This window comes from Eptatretus burgeri, chromosome 7, assembly GCF_056783735.1.
Source record: "Eptatretus burgeri isolate ZD-2024b chromosome 7, Ebu_testis_v1, whole genome shotgun sequence".
Lineage (NCBI taxonomy): Eukaryota > Metazoa > Chordata > Myxini > Myxiniformes > Myxinidae > Eptatretus > Eptatretus burgeri.
The window spans coordinates 50,054,676-50,079,408 of NC_140967.1; the positions used below are offsets into that span (position 1 = coordinate 50,054,676).

Here is a 24,733-nt window from a genome sequence, read left to right on the forward strand (position 1 = left end):
TAACCGCACTGTACACTGAACACCGTCATGCCAAAGAAAAAAAAAAACCGGGAGTCTGGAATACTGACGCGAACCATTACCTTGATGTGTTTCGACTTATGAGCACCTTACAAGTAACGTGTGTCGATGTGTGTCAACGATCGCATATCGTGCGTACAACTTATTCCCATCGCATGCAGAGCGTGTGTCATACGGCAAGTACGTCGTTAAATTTTCAACATGTTCAAAATTACAAGACGTACTCCATTTAATACGACGTATGATAGCGTACTTTAGCGTTCTATTCACGCATACCAAACTTACCCATTCCGTATTCAACGTGCGCCAGCGTTTTAGACGCATTTTTCAGAGGTCGGCATACGCTGGCAAGATCGCCAAGGTGTGACTGTGATGTTGGCACTTCCATTTCTGCGGCGGTTATGATTTGAATCGTTGTGCGGCAGCCTTTCCATAACCTACGCCACGTCATCGTTGGCGATGCGTGCAGCGCGCTATGCATAAGTTAGACTATCGTTGGGCATAGGTTGTGAAGGCCGACAACAGGTTCAGCATTCGTTGGTGTAAGTTATCTATAACACAACGAAACGTTCTGTGTCCGTTACTAATACGTTATGCATAAGACCAAGTCGTTATGAATACGTCCGAATCTTTAAAAAAAAACATCAAAAGTTCAACGTAAGCCAGCGTTTTATACATTTTAATACGTTGCCATTGCTGGCTAAAACGTCAAGGTGTGACTGGGCCTTAAGGGCCCTGTCACACCTTGACGATTTACCCAGCAATGGCAACGTATAAAAATGTATGTAAAACGTTGGCGTACGCTGAAATTTTGATGTTTTTTAAAAAAGTTTTGGACGTATTCATAACGAGTTTGACGTATGCATAATGTATTAGTAACGTACACAGAACGTTTTAATCACATATAGATAACTTAGACCAACGAATGATTAGCGTGTTGTCGGCGTTCACAACCTATGCCCAACGATAGTCTAACGTATGCATAGCGCGCTGCACGCGTCGCCGACGATCACGTGGCATAGCCGATTAAAAAGCTGCGGCACGCCGATTTAAATCATAACCGCCTGAGAATTGGAAGTGTCAACATCGCAGTCACACCTGGACGATCTTGCCAGCGTATGCCGACGTATGAAAAATTTGTCTAAAACGCTGGCACACGTCGAATAAGTCATGGGTAAGTTGTGTATACGTTAAGAGCACGCTGAAAAACACTGCCATACGTCGTAATACGCCTTGTACGTCGTGAAATTTCAAGCATGCTGAAAATTTTACGACGTACACGCCGTATAGCTCACACGTTCCGCTACGCTGGGAATAAGTTGTAGGCACGATATACACGATATTACAAGTTCCTTGAAAGTTATGCATAAGTCGAAACACGTCGAGGTAATGTTTAGCATATCCGAAACATATTTTCTCCGTCAAGGAACATTTTCTTTTTTTCTCCTTGGCTCCGTGAAGGCATGTGACGAAATATCTGAAGTTGTTGTTGTTGTTGTGTTTATTTTTGTTTTGTTTTTTTTAGTCTATCACGAATTTTAAAATATGTTCGGACATTTGCTTTTAAGTTTCGACGTCGACGTGACAATATCCTCAAACAGAAAATATTCACAGATGTTTTTCAGGGGGGAGAAAAAAAGATGAAGAGGCAATCGGACGTGACGTAACTGCACGTGACGAAATATCGGAAGTTGGTGTTGGTTTTTTTTTTTTTTAAACGCTGCCAATACGCCATTATACGGTAGCTGTAAATTAGTAACACGTTCAGTAATTTCTGTGGTCGTCCAGAAGACGTCAATCAAATACGTCAATATGCGTTGGAGGTACATTACACATAGGTTCAAAGCACGTTACTCATAGGTTACAAATAAGTTTTGGGTACGCTAAGCATTGCGTCGACGTGTTTCGACTTATGAGCAACTTACAAGTAACGTGTGTCGACGTGTGCCAACGATCGCATAACGTGCCTCAACGTGTGTCAACGATCGTGTAACGTGCCTACAACACGTTACGCATAGGTGATAAATAAGTTTCGGGTACGCTAATCATTACCTCGACGTGTTTCGACTTATGAGCAACTTGCAAGTAACGTGTGTCAACGATTGCATAACGTGCCTACAACTTATTCCCAGCGAATGCGGAACATGTGAGCCATATGCCGGCATACATCATAAAATTTCAAGCATGCTAAAATTTGTGGACAACCGCAAAGTACAACGATGAAAGCCAGCGTACTACGACGTATGGCAGTGTTTTTCAGCGTGCTCTTAACGTATACACAACTTACCCATAACGTATTCGACGTGTGCCAGCGTTTTAGACAAATTTTTCATAAATCGGCATATGCTGGTTAAATCGTCAAGGTGTTATACAGCCCCTTAAGAGATGAAATTTAAGCAAACAAATCAATACATACACTTTTTGTTGCTCCTCTATGAACCTTGACTTTGTGTAAAATTAATTTTTATAACTTTTTATTTTCCTTCCTAAAACATTGCTTAAAGTTAATCAAAAGGATGCTTGACAATGCATTTTAAACATTTGTGCATTGTGTTGTTGATGTTTTCACAACTTACCTTTGGTCTGAGAAATGTAGCTCTAACATGGCACAATAAAGAAACTGCAAACAATAGACAACTTTGAATTATAAAAAGTACCACCAAAGACAAACCCACCGAGAGCCCGAGTGGCTCGCATCAAAGCCTCTCCCAGCTTCATTCGACTTTCTGTTGTTCGCTCAGCCCTGTATGCAGCGTGTGAGCTGACCCCCTCTGACGTGTCTTTACCAGTGGGGAAAGAAAGAATATTTGGAGCAGAGATTGTGGGATGCTGAGATTTCAGTTCATGCTGTGGTTGGCCAGTGCCATATTCTTGGAGTAGTTGAGGCAATACTCTCTCTGGACATATGTCTGCCAAGATTGATATACCTGCAGGATTGAAGGACATGGAAAAGAGAGGAGAGAGGGTGAAGAACGTTAGATGACACCTTAGAAAGAACAAAATAAGTCACGTGACATCATCGGAAATGTTTGACATATCAGAAAACTGTGGAACTATGTAGGTTACTAGTTACACAGAATGTGCAACATTGTCCAACAGCATCTCCAGAATTTAACAGATCTTTATTAACAAATTTATTTTTTTTCATTATATTTTGGACATCCCACATTCCTCCATTGTAATCGGGAGTCATCGTATTGGAGGCTCCGAATTCACTCACCAATTATTATATGATTAAGTAGCATAAGCAGATGCATGTAGGTTTTAATTGTTGTATACTTTACAGTGAAAGCGATATCTCTTAGTTAAATAAAAAAAACCTCAGGATTTTTTGAATTGGCAGTGTTATAATAACCGAGCATGGTCGACAAAGCCTCATATTAGAATTATTGAATAATAATTGACGGGTATTTGTGGCGAGTCTCAAATGCATGTAATCCGATTACGACAGTTTACAAAAGGAAAATCCAAAAACATTCGAGAATAAAGTCATTTTTGGATCCAAGCTGCTGAACAAAGCACTTTCTATTCAGTCAATTAAAGCGTATCCCTGACAAGACTGTTCTGTGTATCCATTTACACAGCCAGTATTCATTCACCTTTCTTCCGGACATTCATTTCGTGTTAATTTTGCTTTGTAAAAATGAGTTGACAAAGGCAAGCCTAAGCCTCGCATGAAGGCTTGATCAAAAGAGGACAAAGCTTGCAGCTGTTGCCTGTGTGAATGCTTGCAAATCTATTACGAGTCTGGTTCATGATACAGATTCGCTCTGCTCATGGTGGAAGTTGTGTACAGCTTTGTTACAAAATCATTGCAAAATTTCCCTTCTATATTCTTCAACTTGCCAAAGAAACAGTGCAAATATATTAGTATTGGCAGATATTATGAGCATATGGAAGAGGATTTATTGTTTTTGTTTCAGTACTTGGGGAAGGAAAAGGTTTCTCTCTCCAGACATATGCTACAAGATAAAGCACTGGGATTTTATAACAGGCTCTTGGCATCTGATTTTGAGAGCACGACGGTTCAGTGGGTAGAACAATTAGGATTGTCGGCCTGCTTTAAAATTTGTCATGGTCTTCATTTGCTTTAATATTAAGGAAGAAAGTGACAGCACAAACATGCAAACTCTTTGTGGTTGAGTACGCCAGGCTTGTCATGGAGAACTGTGCAGATCACATTTAAATTGCATATTAGACCAGATGGTTTTGGAGATAAAATTCACAGTTCAACATCCTTCTTCTCAACATTCTCAAAGTGCTGTGGAATCTTTACATCCATCTCCACAACTCTTAGAGGTAGACAAATATTTTCAACAGTCAAATGTTTTATTTTAGTGCATTATAAGGTCTGAAAAGGGACTAAACTATTAAAATAAGGTTTCTGTCATAAATCGAGCATTCAGAAAGGTGTATGACCAAGAAAGTTCATATCTTACCCTGCATAGTCTTGAGAAACAAGGACATGGGTGGGGCCTGAGAGTGGCAAATTTGATTGGTCGTGATGACGTAAGATGCCGTGATATTTTCTCCAAGGACTCCCAAATTCGAAGGGTTTCGAAAGTGCCAATATAATCTGTGTTCTCCAGCATTGAAGTATGTATATAATTCAATTGAAATAAAATAACGATTTTAAGGGTTGTAGAAAAAAATATTTTGGAAGTTTACTGCAGTTGATGCAGCATCTTTTACACCACCTTATTTAACACTAGTGCTGGGCCGATTAGAAAATTTGATGATAACCGATTTAAAATAATAATAGTAATAATAATCATCATCGGTCGATTATGCTATAGATGCAAATTATATATCAATTTATTTATTTCCTAATTTTTGGCATCCACTTATCATAGTGACATGATTTTTTCATGCTTTCACTTGGCTATGACGACAGTGCATCGCCACTGATCCAGAGAATGCAGATTATAAAGTGGTAAATAATGATGTCATTATGTACACATGAAGTGGATACGATGCCGGATCAGTGCCGTGTCCGCAATTGACATTATTATGTGGCTATGAATCGATACATCTTAAATCCCTTCTCTAATCGATTGGTGAATCAAACGGCACAGCATCTTCTCATTTTTAAACAAATGATGAGCTACATAGTGTGCGGTAATGTTCATCCTGATGAAGCAGCAATTACAAGGAAGGAAGGAAGGAAGGAAGGAAGGAAGGGTGCTCAATTGTTAAGTCATTGACGGATATAAAATGAAGCGTTTCATATTTGGCTGGTCGTATGAAAATCAGGTTTTATTCAAAATACAGTACAGTCCGTGGGTTACATAGGGATTTTGTTTTGAACAGTCGTTCATTTAGTCAGTAAATCGATCGGCCGTTGACCAAGTGTTATAAATGGTGGTATCAGTGCATGAGTGGGTATCAGTGCATACTCTCCCGGTGATTTAACAAGCTCAATGGGAGACCAACCATGACCTTGTTACCCATGTCCGCATAGTTCAAAATATGGGAAATGCCACGTCTCGGAGTTTTAATATTTAAAGTCCATAAAGCTCAGATTTGTTTTGAGAAAGATGAGTTTCTCTGCCTTGTCAGATGAAAGACAGTTTATTCTGTTATCATATGCTGCACAAGTAGCACTAAACAATCCAGAATACTCAAGCATCCCAAAATACTGTCGGTCCGCCTTTGAAATGTGAACACTGACGTTTTTATTCACTCCGTGCACCTGGAACATATGACGTCAAAACATACTGGTCAAAAAGAACTTGCAGTAGGTTTTAACTTTTAACCTCAGCAGCGTACAAGTGATCACATTTTCCTTTGTACTCACAGCTGTTTCTAAAGCAATTGGTTATTTTCTATGAATCGGGTCATCATTATCATCATCATATTCATTTAGCGCCCATTGTTCCCATACTGTGGGGTGGGACGTTGTTTTCCCTTAATGGCCTTATTCCACTCGGCCCGATTCCTAACATCCACGTTGACGAGATCTGAGAGCTTGCGGTCCTCTGCCAGCATCTCATCCCAAGTCTTCCGTGGTCTGCCTCGTGGTCTCGGACCCTCTACCTAAAACCTCCATGCCTCCGTCAGCCAGTGGTCCTCCTCTCTTCTTACCACGTGCCAATACCATCGCAGTCTGCCCTGCCTGATCTCGTCCGTTATCTTCTTCAGACCCATCAGCTGTAGGAGGCCTTCAATCCTCCTTTTCTCATGCTGGGAGGTCCTGCACATCCATCGCACCATCCTCTTCTCTGTCCGCTCCAACCATTGCGCACTTTCAGACTTTCGTGGCCAGGTCTCACTGCAGTAAATCATACATTTCCGTACGCATGCTGCGTACACTTTGCCTTTTATTTTTGGGGGTGGTACTCTGGAGGTCAGAAAAGGGGCCAGCTCACAAAACTTTTTCCAACCACTCTGGATCCTTGCTGTCACCGTGGCATCCGCTCCTCCCCCAGCGTCACCCAGATTGCAGAACCTGCTCACAACTTCGTATTTCTCATCATCCAACATGAAATGTCCCCTTCGCTGACAGTGCTTCTTTTGTAAAAAAAAAACACCCCGACACCTCTTGCACACAAACACTGCTCTCACCGCCTGCAGGCTCCCAGCGATCCCGCTGCATCTACGATGGACCCATTTCACACATGTGGTGCACTGTATGGAATATGCACCCATGCCCTTGCAACAGACACCACATGGATATTCTCCGGTATCCTCTATTTTGCCTGCATCAATCGCCGACACTATGACCTTGAATTTTCCAGCGTTCACCTTCAGACTCTTTCTCTCCATGGCTGTAGGCCACACCCTCAACTTCACCATTAACCCCTGCTCTCTCTCCACCATCAGTGCCAGGTCATCTACGTAGAGCACCTTCCGTGGAAGACCTTCTCTGGCTTCCCTGGACAAAACATCCATACCAATGATGATAGACCAGGTCACTCTACCCTGGATATGCTGCTACTGCTCTCCCATCAATGGATGGAGGTCCTCAATGCCAGACAGGAAATCCGAGCCGTATCCCTGGACATATCACGTGCTTTTGACACAGTCTGGCACCCTGCCCTACTCACCAAACTCTCTTCCCATGGTATTCAAGGCCATCTCCACTCATGGCTCGCAGACTTCCTCTCCTGTCGCAGTCAACGTGTGGCCCTAAATGGAGTTCTTTCATCCCCTCTTCCTGTGCAGGCTGGAGTTCCTCAAGGTAGCGTTCTGGGCCCTGTTCTTTTTCTGGTTTTCATCAATGATCTCTCGGACTCTCTGGAAAATCCTCTATTTCTCTTTGCCGATGACTCCACCCTCTGCCGTACCATCTGTCATCCCTCAGACCGGCAAGCAGCAGCTTCTTCGCTCACTGCAGATCTGGATAAAATCACAAACTGGTCCAACACGTGGAACATGTCTTTCAATCCAGACAAATCTCACACTCTCACTATGTCTCTTCGAAAGGACCGTTTACAAAACCCCCCATCCACTTTCTCAACAATCCTCTGGAAGAAGTCTTTTCTTTCAAGCTTCTGGGTCTCACTATCTGCCATGACCTTTCCTGGGAAAGTCACATTTCCAACCTTGCCTCAAAAGCCAGTCGCCGACTGGGAATCCTCCGTCGTGCAAAGTCCTTCCTCGGCCCTCTTGAGCTCCTGACCACTTACAAAGCTTTTGTCCGTAGCCTGATGGAGTACTGCTCTCCCCTCTGGGCTGGTGCTCCTGCCTCCCACCTTTCTCGACTTCACGCTGTCGAAACCAGGGCTTTTAAGATCATTGGCATCTCCCGCAATGAAGCTGAGTCTTTGGGCCTCTCACTCAATCACCGCAGGTTGGTCGGTGGTCTTTCTGTCTTCTACCGACTCCTCTCCAGCCTTGCCCCCTGCTCTCTCTGTGATTTGTCCCAACCACATTTCCACAGGGCGCTCAAGGTCCGCCAACAACCCCCTTCTGGTAAAACTACCAAAATCACGAATCACTGCTCATCTTCACTCTTTCATTCCTCTTTTTTCCCGCCTTTGGAATAAACTTCCTCACTCTATTCTTTCCCATTCTTCCCTCCAGGCTTTCAAAACAGCTGTTCACCACCACCTCTTATCTTCCCCCATCCAAATCCTCGATTTTTTCTACCCCCGATAATCCACCCAAGCCCACTTCCTTCAATTCTCCTGCTTTCCTTCCTGAAAGTCCCTTTAATGTCCATCTTCCCCTCGCCATGTTCCCCGTCCCATCCCCATCCCTCTCCCTTCCACAGTTCACCTGTGTCTGTTCCCCAATGTTTTGTCCCTTCCACTCCCGCCCCTCTTGTCTCATGCCTCCTTGCTGTGAGTTGTGTGTTAGCTCTCATACGAGCCTCGACCAAGGTATACAAAAAAAAAAAAAAAAAAAAGAAAAAAAAAAAAAAAAATGTGCTTTAGAAAGGTATGTTTTTTTTCTTTGCGAGTTTCAAAGCAAAATACGTTTGATAACACCTGATTTCCAAGCCATTTTTTTTCCATATCAACATGTTTTCCAAATTACCGAGCCAATTGTTTTTCTGTTCATAAAGAATGTTTATGCACATCTCCTTGAAACATCTATAATGCAACGATATTTAAAAAAATTGTTCACTGAAATTCACCATAAACAAGGGTGAAAGCTACTCAAAGTTTTTGGGCTATATACAGTACAGTAATCGGTAATCGCACTCCACACTGACTCCAATCGGCTGATGCAGATTACCGAAAAATGGCCGATATCTGCCTGTGCTGATGACCGGTTCCGATATCGCCCCCAACACTATTTAACACATTACATTAGTTTTTCATGGCTGTTGAACGTGTTCTTTATGACACCCTTAAAAACAGTACGTTTCCTGTTTGGAATGATTTCTAATTTTGTTTGACTGCCAGAGAGAGAAAAAAATTATCTCACGCCTCTCTGCGCATCTGCAATCAGGACAAATTCAAAGTTCAAACCTGCTAAACAACAGGTTTGTTTTCAGATTCATGTTCCGATTCATGTTCAAAATATAACATTCAATTGAAGTGAAGTTGTTCCTCCATCATAAACTGACGTTTGTAGACAAAGAGACAGAAGGACAAGCCGGGAGGCAGACATGGGTATTCGACTACCCAATAGAACCTGATGCGATGGGCCCGTTCATTGGGGAATGACCTGAGGATTAAGCACAAGAAAATTCATGATTCTAGCTTCAAGGGTTAATTCTGCAGATTGTTTTTTCGTTAAAATACCCCCACATTTAGAGGTTTTTCGGCCGTTGCTAGGCAACGGAGGGGTCCATAGCAACGGTTCTTTCTCACACATAACTAGGACATACCATAAACCTACCATACTAGTTTCATGTATATCTGACTCATAGTCTCTGAGATATAACGAATTTCGTTTTTTTATTGTTTTCGACCAGGGTTCATTCAAAGTCCATCTTCTCCGACAGTTTTCGTAGGATCCGGCTGGAAATTTTTGACAATATGGCTGAATGTACTGCCCACAGTCGCTCGTGGCCCGATTTTTGATTTTCGAAAAAATTTTTTTTAATGATTTTTCTAATACTTCAAAGTCCCGTTGCTAGGCAACGGTGGTGTCCATAGCAACAGTTCTGATTTGCACACAACTAGGTCATGGTATGAACCTACCAACCAAGTTTCATCGAAATCGCCATTGCATTAACTGAAATCGCTATTTTAAATACTGATAATAAGGGTAGAACAAATCTCAAAATAAGTTTTTTTTTCTTTTTGGACGAGATTGACTACCCAACAGACAAAGTGAACCAATTGCTTCACCCAGCTTTTTTTTCGCGTATGAGGCTTAATGACACTCACAATAATTAAGAACACACCAAAAAATTATAACGAGACATAATATATCAATAAAACACGTATTTGCATAATATCTTACTAATTATATGTACAGAGCCTGATGGTGGCTTAATGGTAAGGGTGGTGGGCTTGGGATCTGAGGATCCTGAGTTCAAATCCCACTTGGCAGTTGAATTAATACCAGGTGGGGTTGACTCTGACTGTCATCCTTTCTAGGTCAGCAAAATAAGTGCCAGCTTGCTGGTAACCTGTGTCGGAGTGGCGCCCTGTCCAGGATTGTGTCCAATAACCAAGGAGACTGCTTAGGCAGCACCAAGGCTCTGCAAAGAGTATGGTCCCAATGGATGGATGGATGGATATGTACAGCACAGTACTTCTATATTGAAAAAAAAAAAGAGACCTCTTAGTTTTGGATTATTGTGAGAAAAGTAAACCCAACAATATCACGGGGTGAGGTTCCTCCAAAATGCCATGATAGTTAAAACCGCAGTCATGGAAACCAAGGGTGAATGGGAAGAGTGGGGGGGGGTTGGGGTGGGGAGGATTCCGTTCCTGGTCTTCAAGAAAATAGAGGATTGACGGCAACCAGAAAGACACGTTAAAGTTAAAATTAACACACACACACACACACACACACACACACACACACACACACACACACACACACACACACACACACACACACACACACACACACACACACACACACACACACACACACACACGGAAAACCCGATAAACTTCTCTCAATGCTCTTGTTTGACCACACCTCCTGAACCACACTATTTTGCTGGTGTACATATACATATACATATACATATACATATACATATATATATATATATATATATATATATATATATATACATACACACACACACACACACACACACACACACACACACACACACACACACACACACACACACACACACACACACACACACACACACACACACACACACGTTGAAATAAATATGTAAATACAATAAGTACAGTGCAAATTAAACAAAAACAAGACTTTTACCTTTTAAGTGTCTTCCAAAACTGAGGTGGGTGAGGGTAAACATATTACGTATTCTTTGTCCTGTACTCTGCCAGAAAAAGAAAACACAAGACTTGGCTTGGAGATGATGATGCTGCTGCAACAGTGGAGAGGGTGGAGGTGAGAACAATGTGGATGGAGAACTTGCGATGGCTGAGAAGGCACCTGCTGCATTGCCACATAGAAGGAGGATAAAGCGATGCTTGGCCACCGTGACCCAGAGCAGATCATCCCTGCTTGGAGAGGAAGGTACGAGATGGCATCGTCTTCCAAAATAATTCCATCTCATTGCCGTTAACAACCTGCTCCAGCATAAATCCCTTCGCCTCGATTAGTTCTATGAGCGATGGTTGAACTGGAGCCTTCGGTCACGGGTGGCTTGTGAAAATGGTGGTATTTCTGCAATAGTTTCTGCCGTACACCAGTCTACTGAAATACATTTTTTTCTGTTTGGTCCTCGATCCAAACATTAAGCGCTTTTTCCATCTTTTCAATACGAGGATTACGGGACTGGAATGAGCCTTTTGCGCTTTGTTGGCAGGAACCCTTGCAAGGATATTTGACTGACGTTTACACACAGTTGAGTCATTGATCCCGTAATGGTGGCCCAAAGATGCCGCACTTTCACTTCTTGTCGACGTATCGACCAACTCAATTTTTTCGCACAATGTTATAACCTTTCTCTGCCTTTTGGCACAATTCATTTTGTCCATCGTTTTACGTTTGGGTGCCATCATGAACTGTTGTGTGTCTGTATACTAGATCTTGTAGACCTAGTATTACAGGACCTCCGTATGTCATTTCCTGTTCAATGACAATTCATTATTAAATTTACCTTCATTCCCATATGCTAGTATGATTACTACAATTAATGGTGCGCAAGAAACACCAAAAGGCTCGTAATTGGAGGTAATCATACACGTGGATGCAAACAATCACTCATCTCAAAAACTGCGATTGGTGGAAATTAAATACCGCAATAACGAAATCAGAACACAATAGGTTTCCGGCGATTGGAAGAAATCCGCGATATTGGAGGTCCAGTATCTCGTTTGTAGGACTTTTTGAATGCTTTTCATCCTTTCGCGAACCATGTTCTTTGTCATGTTAAAATAAATGTATACATAAATAAATACATTAATGATTGCGAACTCCGGGTTAAGAGAAAATTTTGCTGGGATGAATGATCTACAGAAGCAGTTTATTTGTCTGAACAATCGAGAGTCCACTACATCTCTGTATTGTGTTTACCTGTATTTACCAGGCACGCCAATTATGTGGGAACATTGCAAAAGCAAATAGCTTGCTCATGATGAACGAATTTTAGAAAGGATACGATGGAATTTTTCACAACATGAAGACAGATGCCAAAGACAAATATGGAGATAATACAACAGGTGTAAAGACGAGAAGTAAAATGTTTCCTCAACAAAGTATTGTTGCACAGTTCAAACAAAATTGTGATGCTTGCTTTTTCTCTGTCATAATAAATGATTATGGACCCATTAGTGAAAACAAACAGTCCCCATCCAGCACAGTTTCATTCATCACTTTCCTGATCTTGTGTGTCAAGGGTAACAGCACCTCCAACCTTTGACCCGAATTCTCTCAGTACATTAATAATCGAGAAATTTGAGCTGAAAATTGAACGTCAAAATGATTTCATGTCCCTGGGAGTGGGAATCCATCAAAAAGACATTATTTCTCAACTTCCAGATTCTCCCTTTGAGACTTTTCTTTCCCTTGAAGATCACCATTACAAATTGCCAACTCTCATGAGCTCGGCAATTAAGAGCTGTTATCAAGAGCTTACACTCCTGTCCGAGAAAAGCTCATCCATGTGTGTAACCAGCAAATTCAAAGATATAACTGCTTGCCTTTGACATAATGGGCCATTGTAAGAGTAAAAAGAAAATGTACAACGAGAACGGCACTCGGTAGAGTGCATACCTCCGCCAGACTGAACAGTTTACCTTTTATATCCCACTGAGAGGCTGGATCTGCATCCGAATCTTCACCAAAATCTAATTAATTAGTCCTTGTCGAACACTCAACCTGTCCACTAAGTTTCGCTCAAATCTGTCCAAAAAGTTTAAAATATCTTGCTACATATCATTTTTGGCCTTATCTTTCACTGGTGAAGAATCAGAAAATAAAATATATCCTCGTATCCGGACCTTCATCAAAATCAAATCAATTCATCCTTATCAAACACCCAACCTGTCCACCAAATTTCGTCCGAATCCGTCCAAAACGTTTTAAAATATCATGCTCACAAACAAGTAAGCAAACAAACAATCAAACAAACAAAACGAACAAACAAGCATAAGCTCCACCCACCTTTGGTGGCGGAAGTAGAAATTGTCAAATTTGTTTTTAGTAATGACTGAAAGCTGTTATCACCTGCCGTCTGTGGCTGACTATTGTTGGCTAAAGGGGTCGTCACAATAACCACAATCTATAATATTAAAATGCTTGACAGGGGTGGAGCTTAGACTGCACATTTGTCCCAAATTTATTGCGCAATATTATTTTCACATGAATAAGGTCAACGTCACAATAAAAACTTTCAATTCTTAATCAAATTGATTTAAAAAGAGCAAGTAGGCCACTTTCAGTGAGCTGAGCTGAGTGGGTATCGTGATGTGATGGTGGAACAGGCAAGTCCTGATGGAAATTCATCATGTAAATGCACAACTATCATCATCAGGTAAATCCCTACACAAGTATTTTTCATAGATGTACAGTACAAGCATTTACGACTTTGCTTAAATCGGACACCCATATTTATCTTATAATAACATACGTGTCCTTACAAGGAACTTCAATGCAGGAGGGCATTCGGCCCATCAAAACCTGCGCTGGTATTACCAACTTATGGTTGTTTGCTCATGCTGTATCCTTCTTAAGTGCTAAGTCTTAAGCAACAAAGCGGTATTGGAATTTTCAAATCTGTGGTATGACATTCTAAGGTGTGAAGTACCGACCACCCAGACTCAAAGCCGATGCTCTAACCATTATGCCACCGAGTCTGGTTTAAAATCCCCTCCTCATTATTAAAAAACAGAAAGGGACTCTTTAACATCGTGACGTCGACCGATATGCCTCCGCCCACATTATTACATCATTATACGTTCTTTTACAAAGTTTGAGTTTAATCACTACAGCTGTTGTCGAGTATCACATTTTTACCTGATATGATCAGACCTCTGATGTTTGCCACCAAAATCTAATCAGTTCATCTTTGTATCCTAATATACAGCATATTTATGCCAAGTTTGGTCAAAATTCCATCACTGGTTCACAAGTTAGCAAGGTAACAGAATTTTTTTTACCTAATGGGACCTCTGACCTTTGACCTCTTGACCCCATAATCTAATCAGTTCATCTTTGCATCATTACATATACTTGTACAAAGTTTCACTTCAATCCCTTCAGCCATTCTTAAGTTATCGTGGTAACGAAAACCTATCATGGATGGATAGACAGCCGGAAGGACAACCCGAAAATATAATGCATCCAGTGATTTCGTCAGTGGAGGTATCATAAAAAAAACCATAAAGTAACCCTACCTTGTGCCATCTTGCTATGTCAGAGTCCATTTTATGCATACAGGAGCCATCTTGCAATATATAAGAATCTGTGGTGCTGAGATAGCATATTCAAAACATTGCCTTGAATGTTTAACAACACTGCATGCTACATAATCGATTGCAAACACAGATACTAGAGTGAATTCGATGGTGTGTCATCGCAAATCCTCACGCTTCCCACCGAAGGCAAAGTTGAAAGATGGCAGAAAGTTCCACCAGGAATGACCCAATATCAAATTTTGAGTTAAACTTTTTTCCCTAATTTTGACACCTGTGATCCCAAGTCCATACTCTCTGAGGCATGAACCGGGGTCAAATCCAAAAACAGTTTAATATTTCATGCATCCCCTCATGTTGACAGCAAAAACTAAGTTTCATTAAAAAATGTTTGGAAATGCCCCCATAATTGCATTTTATGGTATTTGACCTTTTTACCCCACCCCAGGGCTCCAGGTGGCAAGGACAGAAATGATACGGCTCTCACAACTCCTTTCCATTTGGTGATCATAACTACTAAGTTTTCTGGATCTCTGCAAAACCGTTTCGGAGGAGATGGCATGACAGACGGACAGATGGACAGACAGAGCCGATTACAATATCCCCCCCCCCCACCCGGCCCGTGCTGTTTACGGAGTCACATGTGATCTGGTATGTTAATAAATGAGTTTGCAAAAGCTTGGAGCGAAGGCACACCCAATATTACATGATTGTAAAACACAGGATGTTCCACAGACACCATTATGATTCACTATCCTCCAAAGCAAGAGTCTTCTGACAATATGGGCAGAAAGGAAGATGGCCTTTCTCTACCCTCTTGACAGCTGTGCAGGCATTGTAGTCGTGTCAGCAACTGGGTGCATTTGGGTCAGAGCAGTGGGGTGCTGTGGGCATGTGGATGGGAAGCTTCTGCTTTTCCCAAGAGGTGCTACTGCAGCCTTGGCTCTACAGGCCTGCTCACCACATGCTGGCCGGTCAGTCAGCATGCTCTCCTCCCACGGAAATCAGAGCCAGGGGAAAGAACCCCTCCGACGCGTGGAGCTGACACCGAGGGTTTTTTGAGAGAGCTTCCAACAAGCAGCACATTGTCGACCGCACAACCTCAGGGAGCTTCAGAACACTTCGAGGGCAAGCCGACAGGGAACCGAAGTCTTTGCTTACACACATTAGTACCCTTCAGAGCCCTGCTTTGCTTACGCACATTAGTACCCTTCAGAGCCCCGCTTTCCCTTATGCATTACTTCCCCCTTTTTCTTTGCCTGCCTCTCCCTCGAGCCGAGGGACTCCTCGAGGACAAAACAATAATTGATACCTGCAGGAGGGATCCGGCCACATAACTGGGAATAACGAAATCAAACGAAGGTACTTTTACAAATGATGCTGTTTGCTGTTGTAGCCTGAATGTTTATATTTCTTTCTTTAATGGCCTCATTAGAAGTCAAAATGAAGCACTTTGCACAGCGGTCATGACTGATCGATTAGAGTTATTCGTGATGGAAAACTGGCCATGCGTATCAGGAGTATGCACTGTGACCCAAGCTCAAAAAGGCAAAAGGCCTGATGGAGCGATGTAATGTGAGACAGAATCCAAAGCGCTTTTGATCCCCCTGCATCGGGATCAGAAACGCCTTGGGTGAAGAACTTGTGGTTAAGGTTGAGTGGTCACAAAGAGGGGCTTCACGTCAGGACCCTGTTGGATCCCCTTCCAACCTTACAGCAAATGTGTAAAAAGATTCAGGATACCTGCTTGAGAACCTCAGTGATAACACACCAGGAATTACTGCCATGAAATTACGAACATAGCTTGTAATTTATAGATATAAAGTGCATTGCAAACACATTAAAAGTAAACTATAAAAACACTGGATAATACAAAACGTACACGAGCCTGACGTCGTGATTACCTTAACCATGTTTAAAACACAATTTAAATTTAATGTGGTTGCAATTGATTGTTAAATCCCCCAAAAATCAGAATGGGTCCAGTGTTCTGAAGAAACTGGAGATGATTAAAACTCTGGATGTTAAAACAATGACAGTTTGTCCGCTTCAAGTAAGAGGGCAGAGCAAGGGCCGCACCTCGATACAGGGAGATTATTGTGGCAAACCTTACAATTACCGCTAACAGGAGAGGACGTTGTTGAGGAACCGGGCCCACAATCAGTTCGGAACAAAGAGATGTGATTGTACTGACTATATACATTTTAGAAATTAAATATTATTAAGAGGATAAAGCACAGAGCTCTTAAATGGATACAATTTGTCGAAAACAATGTACCTGAACCAAGGGGTGGGGGATCCTATTTAAAGTAGTGGAAACAAAAAGCAGAAATATTTCAGATATCAATTTTCAATCCCACGTGACAAACAGTTTGCTGCTGGGTTAAAAAAAATGTAAATGACATCAGGATAACAACCTTTTTCATGGGCATCAATGCAAAACATATATATATATATATATATATATATATATATATATATATATATATATATATATATATATATATATATATATATATATATATATATATATATATATGTCGTTGACCGAGAATTAACAGGGTCCAACTACACTTTTTTAAAGTTTGAGAAAAATGAAATCAAAAATTCAAAGTGGAATTGCCGCTATCTCATAACATTTTATTTTCATATCGTGTGCTACATAACAAGTACATATAAAGGTTACATAAAATAATCTTACTTAGTTTCCTCTGTTGCCCTTCTACATGAACTTCTTCTAAATTTGAATGAAATGTCAGATCGACCCTGTTAATTCTCGGTTGACGATATATATATATATATATATATATATATATATATATATATATATATATATATATATATATATATATATATATATATATATATATATATATATATATATATATATATATATTTCTGCAGATATATACATCCACATGATGCAAAGTGCAGTTATAGTTGTTTAATTAATATTGATTGCTTGGAGGATTGGGAGGGGGTGGGGGGATGGATGATGGGGGAGAAACTTAGATTTGAATCCTTTTCTGAGTTTATTAAAATCTACATTTAATTTGGTTGGTCATTTTCCAAAGCAAACATTTCTGACAAAAGACCACTTAGTGAGAAGGAAGTTATTCAAAGGAAATGAGGGCACATTTCAGACGCCACATCAACTTCCGTAAAAGCCCTGGTTGGTCTCAGAGACTATTCCAGGATAGGATTTTTCCTTTAACCGAACGCAACATTGCTCAGGTCTTATCTATCCAAACAAAGAGCCTGTCAGATAAGGGGATTCTCAAAAGAATGCCGCTGGAACCATGTGAAGGAACCACAAGGCCTCCCACATGGGACTGAAGATTTTATCAGCCATGCATGCAGTCGTTCAAACAAATTACGGTGCTTTTGAGCATATTGGTCTGCAACGTGTGTTTCTTTAATCACATCCTGTTTGAAAGCACTTCAAGTCAATATTACAGCACCCACTACAATGGCATTTATAGCTCATCTATCGGGACCAAAAGGCTATCTTAACAGCCAACTAACTCCGTTTAAGGTACAATATAATAAATGTCGTGATAATTCCTTTTGTGTTAATGGGGAAAAGATTTTTTTTTTCATTGAATTCCTTCAATGCACAGCTTTTGATTCTCAGCAAACCAATTGAGTGAGATTTCCCAACATTTTTAGCAATAATAATTTTCAGCACTTTAGTTTTGAATGCACGAGTCTGCCTGCATGAGTGGGTTAGAAAAGGATTAAAGGAACGATTGTCACACCAAGTGCATGAGGGTTGACGGATCACTTAATGGGCAGTGACGTGTGATGGACATAATGATGGAATTTGGTGTGAGCATACTAAAGGACTAGCGATGTGTTATTCCATGGGATAATCACAGGATAAATTGTGGGTTCATTACCCTAAGCCAGAAACAAAACATCAATCATAAGACTGGAAACACAAAGGCTGCCCAGCTTTGAAAATGTTCCAAAATTCACCTTCAACCAAGAGATTGGTTATTTCCCACGCTTGAAAAAAGAACAAAAAATGGGGGGATATTGCAATTGCCTCCTTTGCCCATCTGTCTGTGTTTGTCAGTCACGCTATCTCCTCTTAAACGGTCATGCAGAAATTCACCAAACTCGGTAGTTTTGATCACCGCATGGCAAGAAGGTGTGAGAGCAGTGTAATTTTTGGCTCTGCCCCCTGGGGTGGGGTCAAAAGGTCACATACGGAAAAATGCAATTACGGGCACACATTTAAAAACATTTTTCATTGAAACGTTGTACGTGCAATCAACATGGGGGAGGTGTGAAATAGGTAACAATTTATTGGATTTGACTTGTGGTTCACGCCCCATGCGGTGGGGACTTTGGGATCACAGGGGTCAAAATGGGAAGAATTTTTTTAAACTCAAAATGTGATATTGGGTCATTCCTTGTGGAACTTTTTTCAATCTTTAAACTTTGCTTTAGGCAGGAAGCGTAGGGATTTGCGATGCCATGCCATTGACTTTGCTGTGGTTGTCACTATTTTTCAGGAACAAGAGAGGGTAATTCTTAATTTCTTAGAGAAACGGAAAACAGAGAAGACAGACTGGTGCTATTTCCATACATTACACTGGACAACAACAACAAAAATTACTTTTCGTCTGCTACTGAGGGAAATGCAGGTATTCTTGGCTAAACCTGGGCCGCTGATTTCAAATCTGTAGTCAGAATTTAGCCAGCACGTCAGGTTTTCAAAATATGTATATGTATACCATATGTATTAATGATACCCAGCATGCTACATGAGATATATTATTGCAGAGCGCCACGTTGTACATCTAATATCAGTGCTTAGTAATTACTTAACGTCACATTTCGCGAACAATGATTGATCTCCGTGTATAATGTGTAGTATACAAACCAAGAACATAAACAAATTTCAGAAAAAGAAGTAAATAAAACATAAGAACCTGGTAATCTTAGGAAGGGTGTAAACTTGATGGGGAAATCTGCCCAATTGCAAGTGATTCAGAAACAACACTTCAAGTTTACACTCTTCCTTTCAATATCGTCAGTGTAGGCACTATTCAGACGTGTTCAGAAGTGTGTGAGACACTTGCTCTTGCTCTTGTGTGTGGAATTAGTCTCCCGTTGTAGGAACCAGTAGTAATCACCCATCATGTTTGGGTTGAACCGGCCTTGATACCTCGTTTCCATGACCGAAATGTCTTGGTGGAACTTTTCGCCATGCTCATCGCTTACCTCACCCAGATTAGGTGGGAACAAATCAAGATCAGAATGCAAGAAGTGAATTTTAAGAGACGTCCTACAGCCCAATCTCCGATGGGCCTTGACCATGTTGTCCACCAATTCCACATAATGTTCAGCTCTATGGTTCACAAGAAAGTTCTGTACAACCAACAGAAATGCTTCCCATGCTGCAAACTCAAGTGGAAGCGGCAGGCAAAATTATGATGCTGTGTGGGAAATTTTACTTCAAAATTCATAGCTTGGTCAGTTTTCATCCATTTTAAATAATTTAAAGTAAATTCTATACCTCTTTTTATGAGAAATGATATCCTACAAGTGGTATTGCTACAATTGAAACCAAAAATACAAAAAATAATAATTTATGATCACTCAAAATCACCCACCAGGGCAAGCTGCTGGTCTTACATGGTATAATGTGTCGGCGGCAAAACATGTACAGCTAACATCACGGAAAAACTTGAACAACGCTACTGCATCAAATTTTGTGTAAAGCTTGGCGATTCCCAAGTGGAAACGATCCGCAAGATTCAACAGGCCTTCGGGAACGAAGCAATGGGCACCACACAGATAAAAGAGTGGTACAACCGCTTCAAAGATGGTCGCACATCAGTGGAAAGTGAAGCACGTTCTGGTAGGCCCTCAACATCCCGAAATGAGATCGTCATTGACCAAGTGAGGACCCTGCTGATGCAGGATCATCGAATCACGATCAGAGAACTTGCAGACGAGGCGGGTGTCAGCATTGGATCCGTTCATTCCATTGTGACTGAGGATTTGGGCTTAAGGAGAATCTCAGCGAAGTTCGTGCCAAAGCTGCTAACGATCGAGCAGAAGCAACTCCATTTGGAGATCGCACAGGACATGCTGGTGACTGTGAACAGCGATCCCAACTTCTTCAACACAGTGATCACTGGCGATGAGACCACAGCAATCCGTCATTTTGTCAAAAACGGAAATCCGTCGGCGCTCACTTACACTTCCTCACTCATCGGTGGTCTGTCGGCGACTGACAGCTTCTGCAGGCGGGAAAATATTCACGCATACGAATTAGGATCGCCTACATACGTGCACCAAACCACACCTCCCTTGCTTCATTTGTTTACGCACGAAAAATTAAGGTTGGATACTTTTTTAACACACCTCGTATGTGTGTGTATGTGTCTGTGTCTGTGTCTGTGTCTGTGTCTGTGTCTGTGTCTGTGTCTGTGTCTGTGTCTGTGTCTGTGTCTGTGTGTGTGTCATGAAGCACAACATTTTCTTTCTGCCAACTCCCCTCCCACCACCCGTGTATCTGTTTCTCTGTCTCCGTTTCTCTTTTTCTGTCTCTGTTTCTCTTTTTCTCTTTCTCTGTTTCTCTTTCTCTTTCTATCTTTCTTTGTTTCTCTTTCTCTATTTCTCTTTCTCTTTCTTTCTGTTTCTCTCTCTCTCTCTCTCTCTCTCTCTCCCATTCTCGCATTCTCACTCCGCCCCCGCCTAATACAGAGCAGCACCTTCCCACACATCTCTCACTCTCCCCTCTTTGGACATATCCAGGCAATGATCATCTCTGGATGGTGTTATCTCCAGACGGCTTTGCTCCAGGTGTGTCCAGGTGGTGTTCATGCCCGGATGGGAGTTTGTCTCTGGATAGCTTAGATCCAGATGCGTCCGGGCGGTGTTTATGTCTGGATAGGTGTTTGGCTACGGATGCGTCCAGATGGGAGATTGTCCTTGGACAGCTTGGCTCCGGATGTGTCCGAGCAGTGTTTGTCTCTGGGAGGTGTTTGTTTCCAGACTGCGTTTATCTTCGGACATGTCCAGCGCTGTTCGTCTCCAGGCGTGTCCAGACGGGTGTTTGTCTCTGGATGTGTCTGGGCAGTGTTTGTCTCTGGATGTGTCTGGGTGGTGTTCGTCTCTGGATGTGTCTGGGCGGTGTTCTTCTCCGGACGTGTCTGGGCGGTGTTCTTCTCCGGACTTGTCTGGGCGGGGTTCGTCTCCAAACGTGTCTGGGCGGTGTTCGTCTCCAAACGTGTCTGGGCGGTTTTTAACTTCGGGCAGTGTTTGTCTCTGAACGTGTTGGGGCGGTGTTCGTCTCCAAACGTGTCTGGGCGGTGTTCGTCTCCAAACGTGTCTGGGCGGTGTTCGTCTCCAAACGTGTCTGGGCGGTGTTAGTCTCCAAACGTGTCTGGGCGGTGTTCGTCTCCAAACGTGTCTGGGCGGTGTTCGTCTCCAAACGTGTCTGGGCGGTGTTCGTCTCCAAACGTGTCTGGGCAGTGTTCGTCTCCAAACGTGTCTGGGCGGTGTTTGTCTCCAAACGTGTCTGGGCGGTGTTCGTCTCCAAACGTGTCTGGGCGATGTTCGTCTCCAAACGTGTCTGGGCGGGGTTCGTCTCCAAACGTGTCTGGGCGGGGTTCGTCTCCAAACGTGTCTGGGCGGGGTTCGTCTCCAAACGTGTCTGGACGGGGTTCGTCTCCAAACGTGTCTGGACGGGGTTCGGCTCCAAACGTGTCTGGGCGGTGTTCGTCTCCGAAAGTGTCTGGGCAGTGTTCTTCTCCGAAAGTGTCTGGGCAGTGTTCTTCTCCGAACGCGACCGGGTGGTGTTCATCTCCAAAAGTGTCTGGGCGGTGTTCGTCTCTGAACGTGCCCAGGCAGTGTTCATCTCCGAACGTGTCCGGGCAGTGTTTGTCTCTGAACGTGTTGGGGCGGTGTTTGTCTCCAAATGTGTCTGGGCAGTTTGTATGTCCAGATGGTATATATAGTCTGACCAGTAGAAAGTGGATTTCAGATATTATTTTGTTTCCATCTTCGCTGTTACTCTCTGCAGTAGCATTTTGATGAGACAGTATGAATCGTAATTAACGCTCTACCACACGTCTGCCTTCCCTTCCTCTCACCTCTCACTGCCTTCCCTCCCCCCACCCCTCCTCACTCTCCCTCCTTCCTCACTCCCTTCTTGCTCTTTCCCCCTCCACCTCCTCACTCTCTTCTCTTCTCCTCTCTCTTCTCTCTCTACCCCATTTAGTATTTCCATCAGCGAAGCGACAGGTGGTATTGGCGAGTTATTATTAAAGCAGAAATCATAGTGAACCATACATATTACAATGTCTCGGTTAAACTGAATCTATCTTATTAAGGCATTCACCTCAAGGCCATTTTTTGTTGTTCATTACCCAGTGCATGTCAAGCGAAAAGTGGGGTTAAGTAATCGTTTCACTTTTGTCTGTTTGTCTGTCTGTCTGTCTGTGTCTGTCCACAAACATTAGGTTATGATCGAGGAACAACTTATTTCAATTGAATGTTATATTTTGAACATAATTCGGAAAGCAAACCTGTAGGTTAACAGTAACTTGTCTCTGAATTTGACATGATCGCACATGCGCAGAGAGGAGTGAGATAATTTTTTTCTCTGCTGCCTGTCTGGCAGTCAAACAAAATTGAAAATGATTCCAAATTGGAAACTTACAATTTTTAAGGACGTCATAAAGGACACAAACAACAAGCACGAAGAACAAATGTAACATGTTAAATTCGGCGGTGTAAAAGACAGTGCCTCAATGGCGATAAACTTCTGAAAAAAATTTGGGGCACTTTAAAAACCCTTGTTTCGCAGTACTTTGACAAAAGATGATGACATTTTACGTCATAACGACCAATCAAATTTGCTGCTCGTACACCCCGCCCATGTCCTTGTTTCTCAAGACAGCGCAGGGTAAGGTGTTCCATGAACTCCCCAGTTTACAATGATATTTCTGCCAGACATGAAAGTTTACAATGATACAATTTCTGCCAGTTCACAATGATATTTACCAAATCAAAAAGTGTTGCATTGTATGATTCTGGTCCATAGTGTAACTTGATGCAAGACAGAACTATTTCCTCTTCATTGCATCCATAGGCCATTGTGAGAGAAAACCTTTAGACAAGCATGATCCACAATCTCCGGAAACTCAAGCATTACCAACAACAAAAAAAGATTTTTGCTGTATATTTTAACCCTTATTCAACTGTTTTGTGGATTATTTTTCAACATTACTGTACTATGTTTATCTTTACCATGAGAACATTTTCAGTGGCCTCTTTCAAAAGAATGTAGTTTCAGAGAACATGCAGATTGCAGAGGGCCATTTTCCATGTCAGTTGCACTTTACAAATGCCTAAGTTATTCAAATGTACTCTATGCAAAGCCATCCAATCCTAACAAATGGAGCTGCAAACAAATTTGCAACAAAAAAAATTTCAACAATCAGTTGGCAGTCACAAGGGTGCCTAATTAATTTTCTGTGGCATTGCAGTCTTTACAACCTCCTGCTGGGAATTCCATGGTTTGTGGTTGCACAAGGGTGCCTGCCGTTCAAGCTAGCCATGAATGAAGTGAATTCTGTTTGTTCTTGGCACACTGGGATACCAATCAGCTCTTACCAGACACGTTAGGCACTCCTTTTCACAGTGCATGGGCTCCACCTCACCCAACAGATTGTAATTAGCTATTGATGAGCAAATTATCCACAATTAAGTGTGTAGAATACTGATTGTTCAACCCCATAAATGGCACACATTAAGCAAAGATAATGCCATGTATCAAAAGGTAGCTGTTTATCAATATTTTATCTACAAATCATTCTGGAGGAGTTAGCGAGAATGTCGGCATACGTCAATGCGTTCAATAAAAATGCGCATCAAAGGGCTGTTTTTTTTGTTGTTTTTTTGGTACAATATGTATACTCAAGGCTCGTAGAAGAGCGAGAACACAAAAAGGATCAGGACACAACATAAAAGGAACATGAGAAGGAGAAGGGGGAAGCAACAACAGCAGGGCAGAGGGAGTAAATAGATGGAGATGAACAAACAAGGGATCCAGGTAACAGATGGGTAGGGGAGAACGTAAGGGGTGAACAATATGGATACAGAAGCAAATTTTTTGGAGAGGGTGTGGAGGGGGGGGGGAGTGTTTTAATGGATGTGGAAAAGATCATGGTTTTGGATGGTGAATGATCTGAGATGGTGGTGAACATCTGTCTTGAAGACCTCCACGGAAGAATGAGATCGAAGAGAGGGCAAGTTGGTTCCACAGGTGGGGA

At 42.0% G+C, this 24,733-nt stretch overlaps 1 protein-coding gene across 2 annotated transcripts in view; it reads right to left on the reverse strand.

Annotated features, from left to right (window-relative positions):
* The window catches only part of TANGO6 (transport and golgi organization 6 homolog), a 243,566-nt gene that overhangs the window by 75,268 nt on the left and 143,565 nt on the right, over nt 1-24,733 (reverse strand). For both annotated transcript variants that reach the window (XM_085888467.1, XM_085888468.1), the window contains exon 5: nt 2,694-2,945. In XM_085888467.1, coding sequence (XP_085744593.1) covers nt 2,694-2,945 — 252 coding nt within the window. The remainder of the gene's footprint in view (nt 1-2,693; nt 2,946-24,733) is intronic.